The sequence below is a fragment of the Anomalospiza imberbis genome, chromosome 14 (assembly GCF_031753505.1).
Source record: "Anomalospiza imberbis isolate Cuckoo-Finch-1a 21T00152 chromosome 14, ASM3175350v1, whole genome shotgun sequence".
Classification (NCBI taxonomy): domain Eukaryota; kingdom Metazoa; phylum Chordata; class Aves; order Passeriformes; family Viduidae; genus Anomalospiza; species Anomalospiza imberbis.
The window spans coordinates 15,623,808-15,640,653 of record NC_089694.1 but is presented as its reverse complement, the minus strand read 5'-3'; the positions used below and the strand labels follow the sequence as shown (position 1 = coordinate 15,640,653).

The window sequence follows — 16,846 nt, the reverse complement described above, 5'->3', positions numbered from 1 at the left end:
CGGGGTCATCCCCCAAACACTCCCAAACACCCCCTAAGAAACACCCCAAACACCCCCTAAGAAACACCCCAAACACTCCCGAACAAACACCCCAAACACTCCCAAATAAACACCCCAAACCCCCTGAACAAACACCCCCTAAGAAACACCCCAAACATCCCCTAAGAAACACCCCAAACACTCCCGAACAAACACCCCAAACACTCCCGAACAAACACCCCAAACCCCCTGAACAAACACCCCAAACACTCCCGAACAAACACTCCAAACCCCCTGAACAAACACCCCAAACACCCCCTAAGAAACACCCAAACACTCCCAAATAAACACCCCAAACATCCCCTAAGAAACACCCCAAACATCCCCGAACAAACACCCCAAACACCCCCTAACAAACACCCCAAACACTCCCGAACAAACACCCCAAACACCCCAAACCCCCCGAAGAAACACCCCCAAACAAACACCCCCAAACAACTCCAAACGCCCCCGAACAAACGCCCCCAAACTCTCCCCATCCCATCTCGCTCCTGACAAACCCCGGACAGGAGGTGGAACAGGGGGGTCAGGCTCAGCTCCTGGGGAACAAGGGACAGATGGCCTCAAGCTGTGCCAGGGGAGGGTCAGGTTGGATATCAGGGAAAATTCCCTCATGGACAGGGCTGTCCAGCCCTGGCACAGGGCCCCGGGCAGGGGTGGGGTGCCCGTCCCTGCAGGGATTTAAAGCCGTGTGGATGTGGCACTTGGGGACATGGGTCAGTGTGGCCTTGGCAGTGCTGGGGAATGGTTGGACTGGGTGCTCTTGGAGGGCTTTTCCAACCTCAAGGGTTCCACAGTTCTCTCCCACAGGTTTCCCAGAGAGCTGTCAAGCCCAGAGCTCTGTGTCTGGGCCCTGCCCTGGATCCTGGTCAGCAGCGTGGGGGAGACACGGGGGCTTAAAAAAAGAGGAGCTCAGGCTCCGCTTTCTTTGCTGTGGACTCTAAACCCACCCATGAATGCGAGCAGCCGGCCCCACTCCTGCAGATACTCCCTGTTTACCCTCACACGAGCCCTAGGCCTGGCTCTGCCTGTGAAACCCCACGGTCTGAGGGGCTCAAGGGGGCTTTGGTGGGGCTGGAGCTAAAAACCAGCCAGAACCACCCCAACAGCAGCAACTGCCCCGAAAACCAGCAACAGCTCCCTAAACAGCAATGACCCCCCCAAACAGTGACCAGCCCCAAAACAGTGACCAGCTCCTGAGAGCCACCAGCCCCCCCAAGCAGACTCCCCCAAACATTCACCATCTCCCCAAAAGCCACCACTGCCCCAAAAGCAACCACCCCCCCTCAAGCAATCACCCCCAACAGCAGCAACCCCTCCTGTGCCAGCACTGGGGATCAGGAAAGATCAGGACAGAACCTTCCCTATTGTTCCTGAGGTGACTCCCAAGGCTTGCAGGGGCGAAGAGCCCATGAAAACAGAACCTGGAGCATGACAAAAGCCAGCCAGCCCCTCCAGAGCGGGTCCAGAGCAACGCCAAGGCTCCACGAATGACATTTGCAGCTGACTGGGGAGGAGGTTTATTTCCTGAGGCTGGAATAGAGCAGCTCCGAGCCAGCCCCGTGTGCTCCAGCAGCGCCAGGGCTGCTCCCGCGGGAGGCAGAGTCTCTGTGCAGCCGCAGGAGGCTGTGGCCAGGCTGCCCTCAAGCGGAGTTTCCAGCAATATCCCATCAACACTGCCAGGGATAAACCCCCTACGGCGACTTCGAAGGTTCTGGATTAGCCAGAGAAAGCTGGCGCTTCCCAGTGAGCTCCCCCTGCCCCCGTGAAGGTGCTGGGAAAGAGAAATCCAACAGGACTGTAAAGAGCTGCCTCCTGTGTCAGCATCCCTGTTCCATCCTAGAATCATGGAATCACAGAATGGCTTGGGTTAAAAGGGACCTTAAAGTCCATCCCATTCCAGCCCCTGCCATGGGCAGGAACACCTTTCACTATCCCAGGCTGCTCCAAGCCACATCCATCCTGGCCTTGGACACTTCCAGGGATCCAGGGGCAGCCACAGCTGCTCTGGACAACCTGTGCCAGTGTTTTACCACCCCAAGAAGGAATTTGAAAGGCTGGAGGCTGCTCTTGCAGCAGGTACAATCCCACCCAGAGCAGTGGCTGGACACAATGTTGGTTTCACAGCTGACACTCGACTGTTCCGGTGGCCTCTGGAACCTTCCACAGCCTCATGGTGTCCCAAATTTATCTGCTCCTCCAGACACAACAGCTCTGCTGCTCTTTGGAGCTTATCAGCTCCCAGGGGGTCTCACCAGCTATCTCACAGCACAGGCTCCTCCGGGAAATGCTTCCCCACCCATTCCGACTGTTCTGATCCGCAGGGAAAGGACCTTTGCAAAATAAGAGCCCAGCCCTGAGCGGGGCACCTGAGAAGGTCTGGGTGCCTTCAGGCCAGGACTGGGTGCAGGCTGTGGTGGAATATGGAATACAGATTGCAGAAGTACTGTTTTATCCCCAGAAGTGCCCTACTGTGGCTACCCCATCCCTGGAAACGTTCAAGGCCAGAAGGCCAGGCTGGATGGGGCTTGGAGCAGCCTGGTGCAGTGGAAGGTGTCCCTGCCTGTGCCAGGGCCTCACCGCCCTCACGGGGAAGAATTTCTCTGAATATCCCATCTAGCCATGCCCTCTGGCAGTGGGAAGCCATTCCCCTTGTCCTGTCCCTCCAGGCCCTTTCAAAAGCATTTGGATACATGGATAAGCTCCCTCTGAGCCGTCTCTTCTCCAGGCTGAGCAGTCCCAGCTTCCTCAGCCTCTCCTCCCAAGAGTGCCTGCAGGTCTAGGGATGGAAATCCATTTCCCTGAGGTCCTACGAGACGAGGTGGCAGGAGAGGGCCGTGCTGAGGACGTGGCAGCGGTTGGACCCGCAGGGAGGTGCCAGCCTGGCAGGTGACCCCCGAGTACAGCTCTGCCCCCAGGGCACAGGCACAGGGGCTGCCCCCAAAGTGAGGCAGGAGTTGGGTTTTGCTGGGAAAAGCTGCCTGGTTTTGTCCAGAGAGCCTGGCTAGGGCTTGCTAGATGCCAACATCCAGGTTTAGGAAGGAGACGTTGCTGTACAGCTCCGAGGAGACCGAGCCTCGCTCCAGGCTGCGTGTCCAGCCGGGCAGCGCAGACGGAGCGGGGTCCTCCCCACGATCCTCACGCTCTGGGCTCCTAAGGAAGCAAAAAAGAGAGAGATGCTGTTTGTAAGTGCCTCTACTGCCTACTGCACTCCCAAATGGGCTCAAGCAGTGATCCCAAAGATCTCCAGACAGTCCCAAAAGGAATGTGAAGACAAACAAGAAGCTGTAGTATGGATCACAGAATACTAGGCTTGGGTTGGAAGGAACTTTGAAGAATATCTAGTCCATGGGCAGGGATACCTTCCACTAGAGTAGGTTGCTCCAAGCCCTATCCAAACTGGTATGGAAGTGGCCTGTGGTCCAGGAAAAGCCTTCCCACAGGACAATTCATGTTTACTGAAGAGTCACCAGGTCTACTGAAGGCTCTTGAGCATCCCCTGCTTTGCAGGATCCCCTGTTTTCAGCCATTCCCTACTTCCAACCCCAGGGAGCAAACCCCCTCCTGCAATATGGGCCATGGTGGACCCAGCTCATGGGACACGAGGTCCTTTGAGCCCCACCATCTTCAGCCTTAGGGAAGGGCACGAGCTCCAGTTCTGAGCCTCAGTGGGACTGTCCCGTCTTGCACCCGAAATGTGGATGTATGGGCAGCCCCACACAGACACACGGGGCAGGCAAAGACTGCAGGGAAATGTGGACACCAAGGATGGAGGAGGTTTGGAGAAGGCTGGTGGTGGAGCAGGAATCAGCGTGTGACACTGAGAGGCAGGAGCAGGAGAGGGGCTGGACAGGAGCCCTGTGGATACCAGAGCTCTGGAGAGAGCTGGTACAGGCTGAGGAGCAAACAGGGACAGCAGGGAGCTCCGGGGGATGGGAAGGATGGAGTGTGGAGGGCTTTTGCTGGGCAGCTCATGACCAGAGTGCTGTAGGAAGGAGCAGTCTGGAGGAAGATGAGCAGGGTGTGCTGTCACCTGTCCCTGTGCCCTGAGGAGCCCCTTGGGCACTTACGGCACGTCAGGGAACTTCCTGCGCAGCAGGTACTCGATGACATCGGGGTCTGTCTGGAACAGCCTCCTCAGCACGTCACACTGCATCTCTGGAGACACCTGGGGAGACACGGCCACACCCCTCGTGGGGCTCCTCTTGGCAGGAGGCTGAGCAGAGGCAGCCAAGGAAGGACCCCAGGACGTGGTCACAGACCCAGCATATGTTGGTGTCACACCCCACACACCTCCCAGGCTCTGCAGGATCTCAGCCCCTGCTTTCCCCACACTATCCCCAGTCCTTTGGCTCCCTGCAGACCCCAAAAATTGCTATAAGGCTTTTTGGGGACCTGAAATGTCACATTCCAATAGACCTGAGGGGATTCTTACTGCTGCCTGCAAGTGCCCTGTGGGAGGGTGGAGAGAGGATGGAGCCAGAGCCTTCCCAGAGGATAGGCACAGACTGAGGTGTGCATCTCTAACAGGGACAAAATCGTTCCCCTGCTGCTCTTGGAAGAGTTCAGAGGGAAGGAGGGGCTGGAGGGGCTGCCCTGAGGAGCCCCACGTACCATGAACAGGGAGTGGTGGTGCTCGATCAGCCTCTGGAGCACCAGGATTATGGCAGCACTGTCCTCAAAGTTCAGGGTACTGGCATCTTTCTCTCCAGGCTTCTCCTTCTGCAGGATGTTGGGACCAAAGACTGTAGCCAGGTTTGACACTGTCATTTTATTCCCAGGGATCTACAAGGAAGCACAAAAGGAACCTGTGGACTGTGGATGTAGTGGCATGGGATGTCCCAGGATATCCTCACCCACCCCAGGGCAGGAACACAAGGGTGAGGTGAGGGTGAGATGTTGGTCTGGGTGCAGTTTGGTCCTCTCTGAGCTGGTGGCAGGGCCAGCACAAAGGGCTTGAGGTGCTGAAGCACACACTCATCCCATTCCCACCTGCCTCACCTTCCCCCCTTTTCCATAATGATCCCGGGATTCCGTGAAGGATTTGTTTTTTTCCGAAGCCTTCACCCAGGCTTGCAGCAGCTCTGCTCAGCCCCAGCCACAGCAGCCCGAGCCCCTTTCCTCGGGCAGCTCCTCTGGAGCAGCCTTACCTCGCGGCCCTCGGGGTCCCAGGAGCTCTCAGCGTGCCGGGCCACCCGGGCCAGGAAGCGCAGGAGGCGGAGCAGGGTGTCACTGTGGCACGGGGGCAGCAGGAACAGCAGCAGCTGCAGGGTGTCCAGCTGGGCCGGCCCCTCCAGGGCTGGGGACAGCAGCTGTTAGTGAGGGTCCCAGCCCACCTGGCACTTGCAGCCCTCCTCCACATGCTTGGGAATGAGCTCTGGTGGGAGCCAGGCTGCTGTCCCACCCTTCATCCCATGGAATGGAGAACCCAGCAAGGGCTGTGGTGATGTTGGATACTGCACAGCCCCACAGCCAAAGGTTGTCCCAGACCAGAGGGATTTTTATAGTCCAGTTCAAAAAAAAATCAAACAAACCCCCCATCAAACCCACTGATTACAGTAAATGTGTGTGGCAGTGCCAAGGGAGCACAACACCTATCCCATTGCTGCCCAGAGGCTTTGGAAAGGAAGGGTGGTGAGGAAGGATCCATTCCTGGCAGTGTCCAAAGTCAGGCGGGACAGGACTTGGAGCAACCTGACCAAGTGAGAGGTGCCCCCAGCACAAACCCTCCTGTAGTTGTGCAGGCTCTGCTCCACAGGTACTCACTGGCTGTGCTGAGGAAGGCTCCATAGAGCTCTCTGGGAATCAGGGAATCGGGCATATCCCGGAGAAACTCTTTGAGTAGGGCAGCCACATCATGAACAGTTTGATGCTCATCCAAGAAAACATCCAGCCCTCGGTCAAACTCTTCCCTCAGCTTGGAGATGGAAGAAACGGGAAGGATGAAAATCAAAGTCAGTTCTAGTCTGTTTCAGACCTCTCCACACCAGTGTCAGCTCTATCCATCCCCATCCACATGAGCCTCTATCCCTGACAAGGCACAGCCAGAGGCTGCAGTGAATGTCCCCCTTTACCTGCTGGACTCTTTTCTTGGAGCTCCCAACACGGAAGATGCCAACAGTTTGGAGCCCTGGGGGACAGAGAGGTTAGTGCTGTGCATTCCCATGGCTCCCTGCCACCCTGGCTGCTCCTGCGAGCACCTCAGCACCATGGCAGGGCTTCTCATGCATGGCTTTCCCTTCTCCAGGCAGTGAGGAAAAGGAAAGGCTGTGGAGCCATGAGATTTCCTTGGGTTGTCTGTGTGAAGGGAGGAGATCCCATTCCTACAGTCACTGTGAGCGAGGGCTGGATGTGCAGCAGAGGTTGAGGCACCAGGAGATGGTCACTGACACACACAGTGACATTCCCTCCTGAGTGACATTTCCTTCTGGTGCTTCATCCAACCCTGAGGACTCTCCACAGGAGGCTTTTTGGAAGATGCCCTACCCCAGGACTCACAGAAGCATTCAGGTTGGAAAAGACTTCCAAGACCATTGAGTCCAACCTTTGGGTGAATCCCACGGTGCCCATTAAACCCGGCGCCTCCTCCCACCTTGAGGGTGGCCAGGCCAGGATGTGCTGGTGGCCACACACAGGGAGTTTTTCCAGCCCTTACCGTGTGTCTCAAGGTGTGTGCAGCACCTGTCCACAATCCGTGGCACCTGCCAGGTGATGGGGTTCAGGCTCAGCGGCTTCTTCTTGCCCCGGCTCCTGCGAGGGTCCAGCTCGTGGGGGTGTGAGAGCTGCAGGGCCTCCAGCAGCTCGGAGGCATTGTCACTCAGGTCCGTGATGGAATCCACGGACATGGCCCCCTGTGATGGAGCAGAGGGCGTTTGCAGGTGGCAGGAATGACCCCACAAATCCATCTCTGCTGTGACCTCGTGGGTTTCTGGGAAAGAGCAGCATCCAGTGCCACCCCTGCCATGGGCAGGGACACCTTCCACTATCCCGGGCTGCTCCAAGCCCCAATATCCACCCTGGCTTTGGACACTTCCAGGGATCCAGGAGCAGCCACAGCTTCTCTGGGCACCCTGTGCCAGGGCCTCCCCATCCTCATGGGGAAAAATTCCTAATTCCCAATATCCCATCTATCCCTGCCCTCTGGCCCTTAAATGTCACCCTGGTTACCTCAGCTCCATAAGAGCTGCACTAGTGAAGGTACTCCCACTCCTCACAGTCCATCTCTGAGGGGACTGGGGACATCACCATTTCCCTGAGGACACACTGGGACTGGCCCAGCCTGGGACACAATCAACTCAGACAGTAAAAAAGAACCTGGAAAATCCCATTTATTGCCGAATTCAGATGCCCCCATCCCACAGCAGCAGCACAGCCCATTTTGGGGACCATACCCTCCGCTGGCTCCAGGAGCTCTTGTCCAGAAGAGCTGGGGAAAGCGGCTCCTCTGGGAAGCCCCCGTCAGGTGCCCGGATACAGCTGGTGCCCATTCCCAACCTCTTCTGCCTCTGAGCCCGGAACCTCGTCACCGTGGCCTCCACCTCCAGGCAGAGCCGCCGGCTCTTGCCCACGGCCTCCTGCAGCTGGCGGCAGGCGCGGTCGTTGGCGATGACCTGGGGGAGCGGGACCCCGAAGGTGTGGGGAGAGCAGTCTGGGGGAGACACAGGAGGAAGGGACAGGCATTGCAGTGAGGGAGCTGCACGGATGAACCCCGTGTTTCCTGCCCCCAGGAGCACCTGGAGTGCGTGGTGCGTTCCCAAGGTGCCGGGCAAACCCGAAGGGAGCTGTTCCTCCTGGAGAGCAGGAAAGGTGTGGGGGGACCCTGGGTGCCAGAGAGCCAAGGGGGAGGGCACAGCATGGGAAACGGGGTGCTGGGGGGAGAGGGAGGAGACACAGGGGCCTGCTCTCCATCAGCGGGTTTGTTGGAGCCCGTCTCAGTTTTTCCTGGAGTTTCCTTCCTTTAACTGGCTACAGCCCCATGAAGATGCCATGGCATCTATGAAGCAACAACTTCATAAATCACCAAAAGATCCTTTCCAAATTCTAACTGTGAGAAATGGATTTGTAGAGAGTTCTCAGGGCCTAACAGAAGGCCCACACAGTATACCTCTGTATGCAAACTTTGAGACAAGAAATGCTGACTTAGAAATACCATAGAATAAGACTAATATTGTTGAGAGAAAAATTGAGCTAGAAAAAAGTTCCAAAAGATGACCTTACAAATAAGACTAGATACTTTAGAGAAATAAAATTATGAGAAATGCATTATATTAGGACCCACAAGAGGTAGTTTTAGAGGATTGGCTTAAAGGCATCTACAGCATGGCATGGCAAAAAGCTGATAGGCCAAGAAACGCTTCTAGCATCTTGTAATTAGGAAATAGTTGGCTTCTGATTGTGATGGCATGAATTATAACATCTGTATTGTCTCACTCTTCTCATGAGACTGAAAATGGAGTAAAAGTTTTTAAACCTCCTCTCAGTTGCCCCATCTCTAGATCAAGAAAAGAGTATTGTCCAACAAATGGGTGCCCCGTGTGAGGACGCAGATAACCTGGCTAAACTGTCCAACCTGTCGGAAAGCCCCGAGGTCATTTTTGCAAAGTGTTGCTGAGAGAAGCACAAATCCCAGGATCATAACTCTTGCAAGAAGAGAGAAGTTGGATTTCTACCCTCGTCTCTGGCTCGATCAGGACGAAGATCCAACAAGGACTTGCCTGTTGTTCAACATCAGGTAAGCCTCAGGGAACACATTAGGACACAAGCTGTCCAATTTGCCTAGAGAGGTTGTTTATAAACACCTTAAAGATCTGGTCAAATCTAATTCATGTAACGTTTCAAAATCTGAGTTAAAGGATTTACTATTATGCATTCAGAAGAAGTTTCTAGCTGCGGATGAAGCTTCTATGTTATCACTCCCTCTCTGAGAACTTTTAGGACTGAAACCACAGAATGCTTTTACCAGAGATCAAACAGTTGTTAAGTTGCTTTAGACAGAGATCAAACAGTTGTTAAGTTGCTACCAGCGTGTCGTACAATGATTGATATGTTTAAACATTCTACTAAACATTCTAAGTAAAATATGAGGCATTCATTTCAGTAGTTTCCTTGAATGGGCTTTGTACTGGTGTGGGGAAGCTCATTCCCACCTGGCTCTGCTCCAGGATTCTGTGTACCCCAGGGCTCTCACTGAGGTCCTTCAAGGGATGCTAAGATAGAACTGGAGGCAGCAAGACTGGGGCAAAATGTGCAGATAGACACATTTATAGGTGTTCACCTTAAAAATGCATTTCACACTGCACATATTCCACACATCTTTCCGTGCCTTCCGGGCTCCATCAAGCTCGTGCCATTCCAAGAACAGCAGAACAACCTGTGATGAAGCATCCTGCTGGATTTGGGCACCTCCAACCCCACCCCACCAAAAATCACCCAGCCCCCTGAGAGCAGGGACCAAAGCCCAGATAAAAGTGAGGCTGCTCACCTTTCCTCTCCTTCGAGAAGCTCTCCAGCTTCTGCCGGATGGATTTAATGCCTTTGGAGCCATCTAGGAGGAGAAGAGAAGGGGAAGGTTCAGCACCAGCATCTTGAGGCTGGTTCAGCATAGGCTCCCTATCCCTCTGCAGCCTCCAGCCAGGGGACACTGCAGTGACAGCCACGGCGCTGAGAGGATCCAGGAGTCCTGGGACACACAGTGGGCAGCCCAGGGACCAGCCCTGGAGATGGTCATCACTGCCTGGACAACAGCCCTGGAGATGGACATCACTGCCTGGACAACAGCCCTGGAGATGCACATCACTGCCTGGACAACAGCCCTGGAGATGGACATCACTGCCTGGACAACAGCCCTGGAGATGGTCATCACTGCCTGGACAACAGCCCTGGAGATGAACATCACTGCCTGGAGAACAGCCCTGGAGATGCACATCACTGCCTGGAGAACAGCCCTGGAGATGCACATCACTGCCTGGAGAACAGCCCTGGAGATGGACATCGCTGCCCAGGGACCAGCCCTGGAGATGGTCATCACTGCCTGGAGAACAGCCCTGGAGATGGTCATCACTGCCCAGAGAACAGCCTGGAGATGGACATCACTGCCTGGAGAACAGCCCTGGAGATGGTCATCACTGCCCAGAGAACAGCCTTGGAGATGGACATCACTGCCTGGAGAACAGCCCTGGAGATGGGCTGTGGGTGAAGGGGTGGAGGGACCCCATGGCTCTACATGAGCAGTGAAGCCCAGAAAGGCTTTTGGGAATGTTTTACAGAGCACAGACATAAAAAGTTGTACAAAACACCATCAGAAATCCCATCCTGCTCTGGAGGACTCCCACCTCACACATCCAGCAGCAGTGAACTGAGAATTCACTCACTGCCCACCCTAAATCCTTCCAGGACACATCACCCTAATCTGGCTCATACTCTTCATTCCTGAGGAATTCTCTTCCTAGGAACAGCTTATATCTACTTGTTTGGGTTATTTTGTAAGACTTAGAGGAAAGCTCTGACAGCTGGAATGAGGAACATGAGCATAGAAGCCAACATAAATTATCCAGCAGCACACTGACCATCCAGGAAGGAAATACTGGGGTTTGGGTTTTTTTTGGCACTGCACCGGTCCCTAGAGGAGCTGCTGCTGCAGGGTGTCACTGCAAGCTGGATCACAACAGTCCAAAATAAAACAAAATAGAAAAGGAATCAGGATATTTGTGGTCAAAGTCCTCCAGGGCTGCAGCCTTGGAGCAACTGGGACTTCTGGGAAGGAGAGGGGAGATGTGCTGGACTCTTCATGGCATGAAATCTTTGGGATATTAAGATGGGAAACCAGACTTGGGTGTCACCTCAAGCAGTTGGTGCTCAGTGTGAGGCTGGGCACTGGGAGATGCTCCGTCCTTGTGAGAGGATCCCAGAGACCTGGGGCCTCCATCCTGCCCTGGGGTGCCGGGATGGAAGGGGGGCTGGAGACCCCCAGGCTCCCTCTGCACCCCCAGCCCCAGACCTGGTGAGCTGGTGGCATCCCCTGCCCTGCTGGGATGCCAAAATATGGCCCAGGGCACAGGAGGCACATCAAGTGGATAAGAAGTGAATTTGGGAAGGAGTCTGGGAACCACAACTCTCTGGGTTTGCTAGTGGGAGACACAGGCAGCCCTGGGAACCCTGACAGGGCCTCTGTGCTCAGTTCCTGCGGAGCTCCTAAATTTATCCACCCTCTAATGTGCCAGTGCATTATCCACTCTCCCATAAGCCCCTTTCCAGCATCAGGACTTAGTGCTGGACATGGATCCAAACAGCAAATCCTGTCCCACCCCAAGGGCACTCAGACAATCCCAGTGGAGACCTCGCCAAGTTGTCACATCTGGTTTGGGTTTGGGGGTTGGAGGGTCATGTTCTCACACTGCTGCGCACACGCAAACCCCTCCACAGGCTGATCAGGCCTTCGGGGCTCAGAATAAAGCAGGAATGAGAAATAAAATGGACCAAAACGTGTCACAAATGTCTTTCCATAACCGTCATCCCCGGCTGTGGTGCAGGGTGAGCAGCATGAATGGCTCAACCTCAGCCCCCTTGGCAGGAGGGGGGTCCCCTCTCCCGTCCCTCCTCCCCTGTACCTCTGTCCAGACTGAGGTGCCCCACGGGCAGCCTCTCCTGCAGCTGGAACAGCGCCAGCTCCTGCAGACTGGCCCTCTCCAGCTCAGACAGGCTCTGCAGGGCCACGGGCTGCATCCCAGGGCTGGGGCCTGGCACAGGGGGCGAGCCAAAGGTCCTCTGGAAAACACACCTGTGGGAAAGGAACACATGGCAGCGATACCTGCTTTAGGAGAGAAACTGCTGGGAGCACCCCAGGGAGTCTTTGCAGGGCACATTTGTCCCTCTGTCACCTCTCCAAAGAACCAGTGGGGCTGCAGATGCCCCAACCACATCATCTCACTTCAACCTTCCAAGCAAAGGCCTTGGAGGCAGCAGGAGAAGAGATTTAGATTTGATATTGGGAAGGAATTGTTCCCTGTGAGGGTGGGGAGGCCCTGGCACAGGGTGCCCAGAGGAATCTGTGGCTGCTCTGTCCCTGGGAGTGTCCATGGCCAGGTTGGATGGGGCATGGAGCAGCCTGCACTGGTGGAAAATGTCCCTGCATGGAAGGAGATAAGCTTTAAGGTCTCTCCCAACCCAAACAATTCCACAATTCTATGATTTACCTCTTTTAAATCACAAGCAACTGCACATGACCAGAGGGGCTGAAGCCCTTCACCCCAGGCACAGGCTGGACCACAGTCCATGGACACACCCTGGACACCACATCTGATCACCCAGAGCTTTGGGGAGCCCTCCCTTTTGTGTGCAGGCTCTGGGGGAGCCCACACAGGGACCTGGTTCCTCACCCCACACTAACCTGGCTGTCTCCAGCCGGTGCCACCTCCTCCTGGTGCCACCTGTGCCACCAGTGCCCCAGCACTGGCACCACCCGGCACAGTCCAAAGAGCAACAGCAGCCCCAGAGAGAAGATAGGACTGAGGTCAGAGTACGGGCTCTGAAGAGATCCTCCCCAAAGAGGCTTAAGGCAAGAATGAAAAATAAATGCCTGGAAGTCTCAAGGGATGCAGTGAGACCCCCAGGAACAGAACAGAGCTCCTGTGTCAGTCTCTGCCGCCCCCCTCCAGCCCCTGAGACTGGCTCCTTCTGGCCAGGTTTGACATTTCAGTTTCTAAAGGTTAGAAACTGGAAATTTAGAAATTAGAATTTAGAAAGTTATATAAATTAAAGAAGAAAACAAATATAAGGGAGTTGTTCAGAGTTCCCTGTAAGGGGACACTGAAAAGGGAATTCAACTACATCATAGAATCCCACACTAGTTTGGGTTGGAAGAGACCTCAAAAACCATCTCATTCCACCCCTGCCATGGGCAGGGACACCTTTCACTAGCCCAGGTTGCTCCAAGCCCCAATATCCACCCTGGCCTTGGGCATTTCCAGGGATCCAGGGGCAGCCACAGCCTCTCTGGGCACCCTGTGCCAGGGCCTCAGCACCCTAGGAAGGAATTCCTTCCCAATATCCCATCTATCCCTGCCCTCTGTCAAATTAAAGAGGCACAATGCAGGGATTTTTCTAACTTCCATCCTGCTCCCCTGGAACGGCCTGGGGCAGGAAATTCCTTGGGTATCACAGATGAGAGCATCCTCACATGCCAGGCACAGCTCCTGTGCCTCTGCTGCACCAGGAGCTCCCAGAAGGGTGGGAGCAGCTCTGCTGTGGATGGATGGGTGGGTGGGTGGATGGATGGAGGGACAGACAAACCCCCAGAGCGACACACTGCAGGGAATTACCTTTGTGCAGGTGAAGCTCCACACTCCAGCAGAGCCCACGGCCACATCCCCAGCCTGAGCGGAGTCCTGGGGGATGTGGTCACCATGGGGTGAGGAGGAGGAGGAATCCCAGGCACGAGAGGGAGCAGCAGAGGGAAGGCAGGAAGGAGAAGGCCGGACAAGCTGCTGCTTATCTGCCCAACCGCAGGCGCCACTCAAGGAGCCCTGTGACGTGCCACCACCACTGGCACTGCCAAAGCTCATCCTCCAGGAGTTAACCCCAAGCACCTGTCCTGCTTCTCACCCCAGGTGTGGACTTATGTCCCTGGGAACAGCCGAGATGGGGACCAGCACCTCCAAGCCAGAGGCACAACAGCAGCATGGGTGTCCCTGCAGGGGACGGGGATCGGTGATCCCTGTGAATCCCATGGGACAGGAGAGCTCACTCAGCCTGGAGAGGCTCCCCACAAGGAAGGAAAGGCTGGCCCACAGCGGGGCAAAGCCAGAGCCCCACAAAAATCCTCCTTTGGAGGGGATGCCAGAGCAGGAATCTCACAAACTCAAAACCAGGACTAGTGCCTATTTCAGGAAATCTCATGGGGAAAGCTCAGTCCAGCTGCCCCCTCCATTCCCAGGGAGCAGTGGCTGCTCCCCAGTTTCAGCTGCAGTTTCTCTCTCCCCAGCTGGAGCAAAGGGCCCACGTTTACCTTGCCTGTGTCCTCGCGCAGCAGCACCAGCAGCTCCTGGAGCTCCCGGCTCTTCCTTTGGGACAATGGTTTTCACAGCAGCATCTCCTCCAAGGCTTCCAGGCGGGAGGAGAAGTGGGGAAGCGATGGAAAGGAGCTGCCACAGCCGAGGGGAGGAGAGAGGGGATGAGAATGTGAATTTTCTGCCAAAGAAATGAGAGCCAGAAACAGCGTGTGGAGAGAGGGCAGGGCTGGATAGAACTGCACTTCCCACGCTGGACACGGAGCCTTGGCAGGGATTGCTCATTGCTCAATGCCCTCCATCCTCAGCTTTCCCCACTCCCATCCATGGGCAACCAGGACACCCCCAAAGCATCAGCTGTGCTGCCAGGTGAAACCTGAACTGGGAACGTGCTGCCTGGGCTGCCTGGGGAGGGCCAGTGGAGGGTCACCTTAGCTCTCCATGTAGACCTTCCTGGTGCTCCACCACAGCAGCTTACCTGTGACAGAGTGTCTGGCAGGGTCTGGCACATCCAGAGTCCCTACAGAGCTCTGCTGATGAGGAGCTCACAGACTTGATGGGGTGGATCTACAGCTCAGGTTGTTCCCAGAGGGTTACAAACCTTGGAAAGCCTCCCAAACCTCTACCAACACCCAAAACTGGCACTTCCTGGCAAATTCAAAAACCCACGAACTCTTTGGGGGCCAGAGCCAGGCTCCTGGCCCATGATCATGGAATGGTTTGGGTTGGAATGACAAAGAAAGCAGCAGGGCCAAGATTTGCCCATAAAAAATGTTTATTCCTTAAAAATACAGCATTCATCTGCAGGGACACAACTATTCAGAACATTTTTAAAAGGGTTTTTATCTGCTCCCAGTGTAGCAAGCGCTCAGTGTTGGGAGCAGGGAGAGCAACAGCCCACGTGGGAACAGCCTGGTCCCAAGGGAAGGTCTCTGTCACCCATCTCTGGATGTCACCTCAGCAGCTTATCTGCAGGATGGATTTCTGCTGGGAGGAACCTCAGCCTCTCTGGAAAGGCCCTGGGAGAGGGGAAGCAGCAGGACCCTGGGGTGCTCTAGCCCTGACTCACTTTCACAGCACCAGCCATTGCCCCACAGGTCCTGGCTCCTCTCCCTTCTGCTGCCCCATGGAACGACCTGCCTGGTCTCTCCAACAGCCCCCTCAGACCCCCAGGAAGTGGCTCTGGCTGCCCACGGTGCCCTGGCCCCATCCCAGCTCCCACCCTGCAGCCAACAGAGGCCGGGACCCCCCAAGTCCTTGTGCTGGGGGAGCTGCCACACTGGGGAGCCCAGCCTCATCCCCACTGATCCCACGCCTTCCCTGACTCCGGGGTGCTCCAGCCACGGCTGCTCTCAGGGCTCTGCAACTCCTGATTCCTGAAGTTTCCTCCTTGATTTTCCCAAGGAGAGCTCTCACTGTGTACAGGTCACCCTGCCCTCTCCCCACCTGTCTGACCCCAAGGGACAGGTGGCACAGGTGCCACATTCCCACCTAGCACAGCAGGGGTGTCTCTTCTGTGACCACCCCGGCCTCCCAGTGCCCAGGGAGAACTGGTGCCAGGCTCTGCCAGTGGGAATAACAACAAGGAGGATGGTTCATCGGGGCTGGAGGATGAAATCCAAGGAATGAAAGAGCAGGAAGGAATCCAAGGGATCTGGAGAGACCTCGGGGCCTTGGGGTGAGTGGGAAAGGGAGCAGGAGCACAGGGAGTGCTCTCCTCTATCCTTCCCATTGCAGGGAATGGTGAGAGGAGAAATAGAGCCAGCAGGTCAATAGCTGGCTCCAAGCCTGGTGTCCCCAGTGGAATTTTGGGGTTTTGGATGAGGAATTGGTTCACACAACACCGGGTGCCTGTGCCAGGTACACAGAACACACCAAATATATCCCTATACTCACCTGGGCACCACCTTGGCCATGGCACAGGGTGGAGAAGCACCTGGCAGGATGACACCAGGGTTGGGGATGTGTCACACATTCAGGAAATGCCTGAGAACAGGAACTTAGGAATTGGTCTTCTCCCCACAGATGAGGTGGGATCAACAGCCCAAGTGAAGGGCACCAACACCTGGGGCATGGGGAACAAGCAGGAGGGGCTGGAACTGCCCCTGGACAGTGCTGGAAGCACGTTGGGATGTCCAGCAGAACAGGAATACTGCACGGGGTGGCTGAGAGCTCTGCAGGTGACACCAGGCTGGGAACGTGGGGCTGCTGCAGGCAGGCTGGGATGGGCTGAGCTGTGCTACCCTGCACCTCTGCACAGCTGGGCAAGAGCATGGCATGCACTGGGAACATGAAGAACAGGGCTGGGAAGGATCAGGAGCAGAGGAGTCTGTGCTGCTTGAGGTTGGTCTCCAAAGCAAAGTAGGTGGAGGAACTGGGTGGTAAAAATCACCAAAAGCCAGGCTGATGTAGCTCTGCTCCACCCACATCCCCAGAAAATTAAACACCCCTCCCATGTAAAAGATTCCATACAGACTGACCCAGAGCAGGAGTGGCACTGCCAGAATCCCCCTCTGCCCTCACCTCAGCTTAACTGCTAACAGAGAAAACAGCAAAAAAAGAAACAATTCCTTGACTCAGAGGCCCCTGAGCAATCTAAATCTTCTGTTTAAACATACCTTGGTTTTTACTCATATAAATATCTAAAAAATGCCTTTTTTCCTTTTTGGTGATCTAGAAACCAGAAGATGCCCCTTTGTTGTTGCCTCAAGACAGTCTATGGCTGTTCCTAGCAGAAGGAAGGTTGAGGAGGAGGAATTTGGGCACACAAGCACATACAACATTGGCAGAACACAGAGTCGACA

The 16,846-nt window shown here is 55.4% G+C and overlaps 1 protein-coding gene across 4 annotated transcripts; it reads right to left on the bottom strand.

Moving 5' to 3' along the window:
• Positions 1-3,053: 3,053 nt before the first annotated feature.
• Positions 3,054-16,716, bottom strand: ARHGAP36 (Rho GTPase activating protein 36). Of its 4 annotated transcripts, none has more exons than XM_068205094.1 (11): positions 13,356-16,716; positions 11,646-11,815; positions 9,521-9,583; positions 7,431-7,687; positions 6,695-6,890; positions 6,114-6,169; positions 5,806-5,956; positions 5,190-5,338; positions 4,654-4,824; positions 4,110-4,207; positions 3,054-3,192 (listed from the first exon to the last, which is right to left on the bottom strand). In XM_068205094.1, exons 1-11 carry the CDS (start codon positions 13,439-13,441, stop codon positions 3,054-3,056), a joined length of 1,536 nt encoding a protein of 511 aa, XP_068061195.1. In that variant the 5' UTR covers positions 13,442-16,716. The 4 variants fall into 4 exon arrangements, with proteins under 4 accessions (XP_068061195.1, XP_068061196.1, XP_068061197.1 ...); XM_068205095.1 differs by having other exon boundaries at positions 14,042-16,716; XM_068205096.1 differs by lacking the exon at positions 4,654-4,824.
• Positions 16,717-16,846: the final 130 nt, after the last annotated feature.